Source organism: Gekko japonicus, unplaced genomic scaffold, assembly GCF_001447785.1.
Source record: "Gekko japonicus isolate JY-2015 unplaced genomic scaffold, Gekko_japonicus_V1.1 scaffold3307, whole genome shotgun sequence".
In the NCBI taxonomy this organism is placed as follows: domain Eukaryota; kingdom Metazoa; phylum Chordata; class Lepidosauria; order Squamata; family Gekkonidae; genus Gekko; species Gekko japonicus.
Window position 1 is genome coordinate 103,496 of NW_015168756.1, and position 11,200 is coordinate 114,695.

At 49.4% G+C, this 11,200-nt stretch overlaps 1 protein-coding gene across 1 annotated transcript in view; it reads right to left on the reverse strand.

The window, feature by feature from the left end:
- The window catches only part of TASP1 (taspase 1), a gene marked incomplete at its 5' end in the record, with an annotated part of 142,726 nt that overhangs the window by 81,626 nt on the left and 49,900 nt on the right, over positions 1-11,200 (reverse strand). Inside the window, 2 exons of the mRNA XM_015415655.1 lie at positions 8,104-8,182; positions 9,865-9,975. Coding sequence (XP_015271141.1) covers positions 8,104-8,182; positions 9,865-9,975 — 190 coding nt within the window. The remainder of the gene's footprint in view (positions 1-8,103; positions 8,183-9,864; positions 9,976-11,200) is intronic.

Here is an 11,200-nt window from a genome sequence, read left to right on the forward strand (position 1 = left end):
GGAGCATTGATGGGGGGGGGGGGGGTTGGAAGCACGTCCACCCCTGAATCATTTGTTATTTCCTGGGGCAGTCTCCAGAACGCCCTGCCCGGCAACTGCTGGGTGTTTTGTGTTTTTTACCCAGCTCATTCCATCTTTTCTGCCCCCCCCGCCAGGTAACCCCCCTTTTACTTTCTGGGGGGGGTCACAGGTGCCGTTTCCTCCCTGCAGCACAGCTCAGCGCCCTGCCAGCACTCCTGGAAGGCTGCTCCTCCCCACTCTCTTGCGCGCTCTCCCTAAACAGCTTGCGTCCCGATGCAGACGGAGGAGAGCTTTCTACTGAGCCAAATGGGAAGCCGGCACCACGGCGCCACGGAGCAGCTTTACATAGTGAATGCAGACTGGGCCAGGGGCGATGCTCCCTCTAAGCTGCAGAGTCTTGTGAGCAAAAATTCTACTTTGTGAGCCACTGGCATTAAAGTTGCGAGCGAGCAATCTGGCTGCTGCATAGATTACTTTGCTCTGGAGCCCTCCTTCCTGAGCCGAGACAAAAATGTCTGAGCCGGAGGCTAAAAAACTGTGAGCTGGCTCACACTAACTCAGCTTAGAGGGAACACTGGCTGCGTGAATGGAAGGAACAGCGAGTGAGTCCGGGAGGATCGTCTCTGGTTGTCCTTGCCCCCAAAAGGTCCTCCTTTTTATCAGCACGATGTCAGCGTCAGTGAGCCTCTCGAATGTAAGGAAACCAAATATCTGATGGGATAGTCCAAAATGGTACTATTGCTGCCTGGGACTACACCAATGAGAGGATTACTGGAAGGGCAAGACTGAAAGATAATCATGCTGGGGAAAGCTGAAGGCAGCAGGAAAAGAGGAAGACCCAGCAGGAGACGGACAGACTCGATCAAGGGAGCCACACAAAGGCCCTCGTTTTGCCAGACCTCAGCAAGGCTGTGAATGAGAGGACCTCTTGGAAGTCATTCATTCATGGGGTCGCCGTGAGCTGGAAGCGAGCGGATGACACTTAGCACTCACAAGACTCGTTCTCGTGGTTTCCAGAAATGGTTTGGCAGCTGCGCACATATCAGCATTTCGAGTTCAAAATGATTCCTCGGCTACAAACTCGGGAAACGTTTCAAAATAAGCTATAGCTATCCGCTTAAGGCCAAAGATGGCCAGGCACGTGTGGTGGAGTGGGTTAAGAGCGGTGGCCCCTGATCCAGGGAACCGGGTTTTACTCCCCACTCCTCCTCCACTGCTGCTGCTGGGTGACCTTGGCCCAGTCCCAGTTCTCTCAGAGCTCTCTCAGCCCCACCGACCTCACAGTGCGCCTGTTGTGAGAAGAGGAAGGGAAGGCGATTGTAAGCTGCTTTGAGACTCTGTAGGGTAGAGAAAAGCCGGGTATAAAACCCCAACTTTTCAGTTCTTCTACTGTTCTTCTATAATCCACGATCAATGGCCAGTTGTTGTACTCTGGCTTGCCACGTCTCCTCCGCGCCAGTGGGGGGATTTGGGGGACGTTCCGGGATGTCCCCAACGCAATGACAACACCTGGAAGTGACATCATCACATCGGTGATGCTCTAGTTTGAGGACAAAACTCAAAGGGGAGCGGTGGCACAGAGGATTTATCCTCTGGTTAACATCTGAACTGAACAGAGTTGCTGTCAGTTCTAGCCCGCGCTGGTGTGAGCTACCAGCCTTGTCCCCAGCTCGCCGTCCACCCAGCAGTTCAAAAGCTTCGGCGAGTAGATAAAATGGGTACCACTCCTTAGAGAGGGTGGGCACACTAAACCCCTGTAGGGGAGGTGTTAGCCAGCGAATGGAATGTCCAGCTCGTAAGCTCGTAAGCCTGGAGAAAGACCTCTTTGGCATTAAGAAGCCTGTAATGCGCCAATCCGGCCAGGCGGTGGCAGTGCGGCGCTATGACTCAAAAGCAGCTCAGGAAGAACCAACGTCATCAAGCCAAGCTGAAGTGAATCCGGAACACATCTGAAGCTTACAGCTGAACAGAATCCCCGTCGGCTGCAAAAGTGTGCGATTTAAAGAATTATATGTTGTCCTCCCTTACCCCTATGAACAATTGTTAGTCCCTTGTGTGAAACCTGTGTAACTGTAAATCGCTCAGAGCCAGCAGCTCTGCCGGATTGAGCGATCAATAAATCGAAAGGTGTTGTTGTTGTTGTTGTTGTTGTTTTAGGCCAAGTTTACCATAGAGTTTTGCCCTCAAACCAGAGAGTCCCACATGATGTCCCCAATGCGATGACATCACTTCCAGGTGGGGGGTCATCACACTGGGGATGTCATGCGGGGACGTGCCTGTTTGGGGGTGGGGTTTCCCTGCTGGCCAGCTGAGCAACAGCAGGCTGAAGCCCCAAAAACCAGGAGAGAGACCCCCCCCACCGGGACCTGGGGACTGGTGACCCTAGCTGTAGCACAGTTACAACGTGTAAACGAAGCAATCACCTACTTTCTATTCTTGTCTTACTTGGAAAGGGGAAAAAAATCAAAAAGGGAACCATCTGCCAAATTTACAACTTTCAGCCAGATGAAATGCAATAATAAAATTAAATTTAAAGCCTGTACCATAACAGCTTGTGCAAGACCACAGAAATATTTTAAACAGCTTTTGATTGAATCCAGACGTCATAATTAATTTGGTAGCCTTCAAACCCTTTATATGGATTAAGGAGTGAGGAAACTAATAGAGTCATCATGCGGCATTTTTAAAAACCTGTCTCTTAAATACCAAACTTTTAAAAAAGTTCCTCTAAGGTTTTTAACTTTTCTTCAAGGCAATAACAAATCCTTCATAGATCACCACAACTTTATCGCTTTATGCCAGCAAACTGCTGCAGTAAAGATACCCAAATAAGCAGGGGTCATTTCGTAGAAAAAGAGGTGCAGGAGCATATTAGCATAGCTCATTAGCATAACTTATTTGCATATGCCACACCCCCTGACATCACCGGAAGTGTGTCAGAAGGCAACACCCACTGCTCAGGCTCCACTGGACTGTTTTGGATTGCTAGCTATTGGGGGGGGGGGAACTGCAGATCTGTCCTCGCAGAGGAGGGAGAGCTTGTACCTGAATAAAACTTGGTCTTAAAGGTGCCACTGGACTGTTAGGGGTGGGTGGGGGGGGGGGGTCTCTGCAACTTACCTGGCTGCTTCTTGCTCTGACTGAGGGCTGCTGGGAGCAGGGGGCGGGGCTTGTTGCATGTGCCCGCCCCCTGGGCTCTTTACTACCGGAGCTCCGCTCCTGCGCACTCCTGCAGGAAATGACCCCTGCAAATAAGTGAGCCGTGACTCACGAAAGCTCATCCCCTCCCACAAATTTTGTTAGTCTTCAAGGTGCTCCTGGACTCTTGCTGTGGGGGAAGAAAGCCTTCTTGACCAGAATATAAAGCAAGCGGATAAACTGAGCCACTGTTGGAGAAGATATACCACCTCTTCTACGGAAGGACACAAAACTGGTTCAGCTTGAACATGTCTCCCATTTTGCTCTGTTTGCAGCAGCATAGTACAGCTAGGTGAAAGACACGAGTTAGCACACTCTGATTTATTTTTTAAAATTTCTATCCCATCATATTCCACAGGCTCATTGCCATTTATAGGATGAAACAAGAAGAGAAGAAGAGATTGGATTTATATTCTGTCCTTCACTACCCAAGGGAGTCTCAGAGCGGTTTACAAACGCCTTTCCCTCCCCCTCCCCACAACAGACACCCTGTGAGGCGGGTGGGGTTGAGAGAGCTCTGACAGGGACAGCCCTTTTTCAAGGACAGCTCTTGTCAGAACTATGGCTTGCCCAAGGTCATCCAGCCAGGTGCAAGTGGAGGAGTGGGGAATCAAACCCAGTTCTCCCAGATCAGAGTCTGCCCACTTCACCACGACACCAAACTGGTGTATCAGTGGTTAATCCCACTGATCTCTGCAGCCACTGAGAGAACTATATAACTAATGTTTTAATAGCTGATGTTACAGTTTGCTTGTAGATCAAGGACTGTTTTATTAATCTCAGTTAGGACGCTGAACACCGTCTTTAGGGCTCCGGGCTGGCTTTTATAGCTCCCTTTATTACGGAATTATCATTGCTGTTGTTTTTAATGATCTCATTGTGTCGTTCTCACCTGACACATGAGGCTGCCTTCTACTGAATCAGACCATTAGTTCTCAAGGTCAATATTGTCTGCACAAACTGGCAGCGGCTACAGTTTGGTGTGGTGGTTAAGTGCGCGGACTCTAATCTGGGAGAACCGGGTTTGATTCCCCACTCCTCCACTCGCAGCTGCTGGATGACCTCGGGCAAGCCATAACTCTGGCACAGCTGTTCTTGAAAAAGAGCTGTTTCTGTCAGAGCTCTCTCAGCCCCACCGACCTCACAGGGTGTCTATCTGTTGTGGGGAGGGGAAGGGAAAGGAGTTTGTAAGCCACTCTGAGACTCCCCTGGGTAGTGAAGGGCGGGGTATAAATCCAATCTCTTCCTCCTCCTCCTCCTCTTCTTCTTCTTCTTCCTGGATCTAAGATAGAAGTCCTTCACTCTATTTACTACCTGATCCTTTTAACTGGAGATGCCTGGGATTGAACCTGGGACCTTCTGCATGCCAAGCAGATGTTCTGCCACTGAGTTGCCGCAGGCGGGAGTCTGAAAAGGCAGCATATCAAATCTCCTAAGCAAACAAACAAACATTTGCAGCGGTTCCAAAACTGCTGACGTTCAGGCAAGGGACAGTCAATTATTTTGAGAGCGGCAACCTCTTAAGGAACTAAAAAGAGGATGAAAGAACACAAGCATTTAGCTAGTGCTTCAACTCATTCGTGTTCTGACCTTTCAAAACACTAAGCAGTAACTTTTCACCCAAGGTAGTCACAGCGAATGTTATATGCATCTTAATTCGCAACCATCAACTCGTCCCATCGATTTATCAGTTATGCTGCTTATGCTACGGAATTAAACATATATCAGAGAACGGGTTCCCGCTTTTATAGCAGTGGTAAACAAATGAAGAAGAATGTGGACTTCTTTTAAAAAATAAGATAAGCAGTTTCCAGAAATGGAAAACTGAGCCAGTTTGCTCTATGACAAACACAAAGAAACTGGAAAGAGAACCAGAAACCAAAAAGGCACCAGTTCAAACACTCCACAATGACAGATTATTCAACAAACAGATGGCTAACCCTGAGACCCTTCTTAGTCCATTTGAACTAACTCAAATAGGCAGTTTGGTGTAGTGGTTAAGAGCGGTGGACTCTCATCTGGAGAACCAGGTTTGATTCCCCACTCCTCCTCCACATGCAGCCAGCTGGGTGGCCTTGGGTCAGTCTCAGTTCTCTCAGAGCTGTTCTCTCAAGAGCAGTTCTCGAAAGAGCTCTCTCAGCCCCACCTACCTCACAGGATGTCTGTTGTGAGGAGAGGGAGGGAAGGAGATGATAAACTGCTCTGAGACCCCGAGTCCTCCTCCTCCTCCTCCTCTTATGTAACATCATGGCAAACGAGGGTTGTTTTTTTTAAAGGGTACAACTGTGGAACCACCGGAATATTTACTGCTCTAAAATTTGGTACCCCCACAAAGGGGGAAAGGTTGTCTTCAAGGTCAAGATTACACCCAGATACCACCATTTTAGTTAAGTACATCAAGATGGCTGCTTGAATTTACATAGCCCTCAGAACAAACCGTTTACCTATCAACAACAGCGGGATGAAAAAGTCAAGCCTGCCGGGATTTTGAATCACACAACATCCAACTTCCAAAAACAAGCTTACCCGCAGCAGTGTTATAAATACTTGCATGCATAAATAATCATGAATGTGGCCGTAGGAGAAGAGCGCGAACCCAGTAGTGCCTTAAAGACGAACAAAATTACCAACTGCTGTCCTTAACAGTTTATAGCTCCAGTAAAGGTAAAGGTTCCCTTGCTCGAAAGCCAGTCGAGTCCGACTCTAGGGTTGCGGTGCTCATCTCCGTTTCAAAGCCGAAGAGCCAGCGCTGTCCGAAGACGTTTCCGTGGTCATATGGCCGCCATGACTAAACACCAAGGCGCATGGAACGCTGTTACCTTCCCACCCAAGTGGTACCTATTTATCTACTTGCAATTTCTTGCTTTCGAACTGCTAGGTTGGGAGGAGCTGGAACTAGAGATGGGAGCTCACTCCGTCATGCGGCACACTTGGGTCTCGAACTGCTGAACTACTGACCTTCCACAGCCTGCAGTTCAGCGTCTTAACCGCTTGAGCCACCGCAGCTCCATAGCTCCAGTACCTGCCATTGTGTTTCAGGACACACATGGTTTGGCCCAACAAAGTGACATTTATGTCAGATCCGGCCCACATAACAAATGAGTTCGACACCCCTGGCTCTATGGCACCAGACCCGGCGGAGGTCCCTTCCGCAGCCTCCACCCCTCGGATCTCCAGGCGTTTCCCGACCTGGAGTCGGCAACCCCACCAATGAGCGATCTACAAAAATCAAGCTCCTGTAAACCTAATTCTGCCATCTGTCTATTTCTATGTATAAAAAGCAGGTGTCCTGACTGACTCACCCACGGCCCAGCCCAAACCCCTGGACGCAGGAGCACAAAATTCGGGGACTGCGTTCCTTCCATGACTCCAGCGCCCACTAAGGAGGGATTTTTAGAAATTCGACCCCGAAGGGGGTGAAAAGGGGTAAACTGTGTTTTCCCAAAGGGGTAAAGCTCTCTCTGATCGGCCAGCTGTGGAGCTCGACGTTCTGAGGTAAAAACAAGTCACAGGAGACTGCGGACGGTTGAAGACCGTTGGCGTTCAGGGAAGTTCTGTCTTCTGTGTAATAACATCAGTGATTCGAGACTCCTGACTAGGGAGTTTCTCAAAAAAGTCGGTATGGCAATACAGTTCGTGAATGCTCACGGGGAGATGGTGCCAGACCTTTCTAGGAGCCGTGTCGATATGTGGCTCCCTCATGAACCTGAAGAAGTGTTCAACACACCACCCCTCCCTCAGTCCAACTCCGCTTCACACCAGTTTGGTGTAGTGGTTAGGAGTGCGGACTCTGGGAGAACTGGGTTTGATTCCCCACGCCTCCACATGCAGCTGCTGGTGTGACCTTGGGTCAGTCACAAGTTCCTTCAGAGATGTTCTCTCAAGGGCAGTCCTCGAAAGAGCTCTCTCCGCCCCGCCTTCCTCACAGGGTGTGTGTTGTGAGGAGAGGAAGGGAAAGGAGATTGTGAGCTGCTCTGAGACTCCTTCAGGTAGTGAAGGGTGGGGTATAAATCCAATCACCACCACCTGCTCCTCCTCCTCTTCTTCTCTCACCACTTAAAATCCCCAGGAAGACTCCTGGCAAACATTGTGCCAGAAACACCAACACTAAAAAGCCTGTCCTAAACCACACAGACAAAAAAATTCTCCCCAGAAGTATTATAACTGGATTTATCGTAGTCAAATACTGTAGCGAAGCACAGGTTTCGAGCTGGTCTGTATATGTTATGCACATTAGGCATATTTACTGATCTGCACGCTGTGGGCACAGCTATCTCTACGACCACCAGACTTCATCACTGTTGTCCTAAGAACACTTTTCTGCAAATAAGCCCCACTGAATAGACCCGACTAGGATTCCGAACAGACCTGCTGAAGACTGCTCTCTGTGTGGCTTATACGTGGACTGGCATTATACGTGGCACAGCTGCCATTACGCACCTCACACCAATGCATGTCTGCCTTTTCCCTGCAAAGCCATCAAGCAGGCTAAAACAATCACGCAAGCTCATTCGCCTGCGGAATGCACATCACAACAACCATCTAAGAATGTCAAAAATGCTAATTAGAGCTTGCAGAGAAACAATTACAAATGGAGTTTTTGCCATATCTATCCACTATTCCAGTTATTAATTTCCTTAGAATATATCTGTGCCACCTCTTCAGAGTTCTGCTGGAGGCGGCTTGCAATTAAAAAACACACAGCCATTTTTAAAAAGTTATTTTGTTCTGTTTTTCCTGAATATAACGTATTTCATAGCGGACACAGGCAGGGTGACTTCAAGCTGAAACGAAGTTCTTCTTCTGTGTTTATGTATGCCGACGACATCCGTCCTATCACTGTATGTAAATTATAGCTCGAATATTTATAAGAATAGCAAATACCTGAGGTACTCACAGCTGTAGAATAAGGATTCTGAATTCCCGTATTTTCAGCCCAGCAACCACATCCATAAAGAGCTGCCTGTGTGTGTGGGGGGGAAAACAATTAGAAAAAAACCAGAATTATTTTAGTTACGTGTTTCAAGCAAACGTATTTACTACAAACACAGTTTGAGAAAGAAAAAGAAATAAGTGCAGTATAGTTCTGTACACTTCCTATTCCCAGGTAAGGTAACGGTTTCCCTCGCTTGAAAGCCAGTCGAATCCGACTCTAGGGATGCGGAGCTCATCTCGGTTTCCAAGCAGAAGAGCCAGCGCTGTCCAAGGACGTTTCCACGGTCCTGTGGCCGGCATGGCTAGACGCCGAGGTGCACGCAACGCTATTAGCTTCCCACCGAAGTGATACCTATTTATCTACTTGCAATTTCTTGCTTTCAAACTGCTCGGTTGGCAGGAGCTGGGACCAGAGACGGGAGCTCACTCCGTCATGTGGCACTCGGGTCTTAAGCTGCTGAACTACCGACCTTCTGGTCTGCAGTTCAGCGTCTTAACCACTTGAGCCACCCAACACCCCCCCCAAAACCCGGATAACAATACATCCGAAAACACTGGTGAGCAATTTGAGGAATATTTACTTTCTTCTCTGCCTGCCAAAAAAAGCTCCCTTAAGTCTTAGCATGGAGGCATCGGGTCTTGACATCGACTGCATGCTGAGATAGCAGGGCTTTGTCCGGGTTGGGCACCTCCTTCCCCGTCCTGAGCAGGGCTCAGCTGAGAGTCATCCTGCTGGACACGGGGCTGAGGCAGCCCGGAGGGTGGGGAGCAGGCTAACGGCCCACTGGGAGAGTTCCCAGGGGCTACAATGGCCACTTTGCCCTGATGCCCATCCAAGGCTTTGGAATGACAGGTGAAATGTCTCCTGGATATTCCAGGCCCCAGGAACATCACATTTGCTGTCACCAGGGCCAGAGCGTTTCCGGTGGCGGCTCCGACCTGGTGGAACAAGCTCCCAGAAGAGATCCGGGCCCTGCGGGACCTGGTGCAGTTCCGCAGGGCCTGTAAAACGGAGCTCTTCCGCCAGGCTTTTGAGTAGGAGCCGCCGCCACCATTATTCCACCATCGCCTCCTTCATCTCCGCAATTTGACCATCTGTGGAGCGGGTATTACTGGGGGCGCGAGACGTTCCTGGCGGATGACAGTGCTGCCGGGACGTATATTGTTGTTCTGTTGTTCGAGCATAAATAATTCCAGAACCCCATCTTGAAATTCATGGTTAAGCAACTTTTGGAGCACCGTTATTTTTTAGTGAATTGTATATATTGTATTTTATATTGTTTCATATTGTCTTACTGTTTCAACCTTGGCATTTATGCCTCTTGTGAGCCGCCCTGAGCCTTCGGGGAGGGCGGGATATAAATTCATAGATAGATAGATAGATAGATAGATAGATAGATAGATAGATAGATAGATAGATAGATAGATAGATAGATAGATAGATAGATAGATAGATAGAACTGAGAGACAGTCTAGTAAGGCTTCCTAGCATATTTCAGGACAGGTAATCATGGAATGGATTTTAGTTAAACCACTGGATACGTCAGTGGACGTTTCCAGTTAGCAGTATGATGAAATGAGTAGTGTCCCGATGACGGGACCGCCGGCCCTCCCACACCCCTGACAAGGCCCTCCTCTGCTTACCTGGGGCTCCGGGGGAGCTCAGAACAAGCCGGCCGAGGAGAGCCTGCTGGCGGTCCACACACCAACCCCAAGCGGCGGCGGCAGAACCGTCGGGAGATCGTCCGGCCGAGCCAAGACGGCCGCACGCGAGAACCCACCAGCACGTTCGGGCTCCGCGTCCTGAACAGAGCGGTCCAGCTGCATCTCACCCGAATCCGGAAGGAGTAGCGGAGATCGCGGCCCCTCCCAGGAGTTGGCGTCCTCAGATATATAGGGGGGAGGGGCCCGGGAAGGGAGGAGGGCGGGGAGAGCAGAGGGAACACTGGGACACAGGGTTGGGGAATAAAAGGAAGCAGCAGCAAGGTCGGGGATGACTACCTGGATTGGAATAGGGCAGTGCTGGAACAGAGTGACACAGAGTGCCAACCATCCAGAAGGAACGGATTGGTAGGGATGGTGAAGTAACCTCCCTCCCCGTTCAGGTGTCTGAGGCCCCTGCTGCTATAAGGGCGGGACACCAAGGTGGCGGGAGAGCAGAGGGAACCCTGGGACACAGGGTTGGGGAGTCGTCGGGGTCTTGTGACAAGTAGATATTATGAAAGTCCATTTGTCCTCCCATTTCAGCCCTCACAACTCATATTCCAGTTTGGACTTTTTATGAGGCTTAAGCTAGAGGAACAACGTTTTTCAAAGCAGTACATCCAGTACTGCCACATGCAGAAGTTTAAGATTAAACCCAAACTCCCCTCTCCGCTGCCCGAACGAAATGCATTGTTCCTATTTATAGATTCAGGTGGGTAGCCGTGTTGGTCTCAAACATTAGAACAAAGTTTCAGTCCAGTGGCACCTTTAAGAGCAACAAAGCTTATACCCAGAATCAAACTTTGCTGGTCTTAAAGGTGCCACTGGACTCAAACATTATGCTGTTCCTATTTATGTTATCGAGTTCTTGGTCAATTCTTACATAGAACAACTTGTCACATTCAGACATATTATGGAGGAATGCTCCTTCCCATAAACTGCCCACCAGATTTCTTCTTTTGATCAATAGGTTTGATGCTTGTTCGCTAATTTAGATTTATATTCTGCTCTCCTCTTAAAGGTGCCACTGGACTCAAACTTTGTTCAGATTAATTACTGGTTGGAACCACAATGTTATCCGTTGAGGCACCCTATTGCTTTAGTCTGTGACGATCTTGATTTTAAATGGATTGCTATAACGTGTTTTATTTGTAAGCAGAGGTCATTTCGGGGGGGATCGCGGGGGATCGCAGTTCCCCCGGGTGAGGTATGGGGGGCGGGGCACATACTGCCCCGCTTCCGGCCCTCATTCAGCCAGGAGGAGGCAGGAGAAGAGGGAGGGTAAGTTGCTTCCTCCCTGCCTCTCCCCACCCCTGCCTGCCTGGGGCCAGGGAGGGCCTTC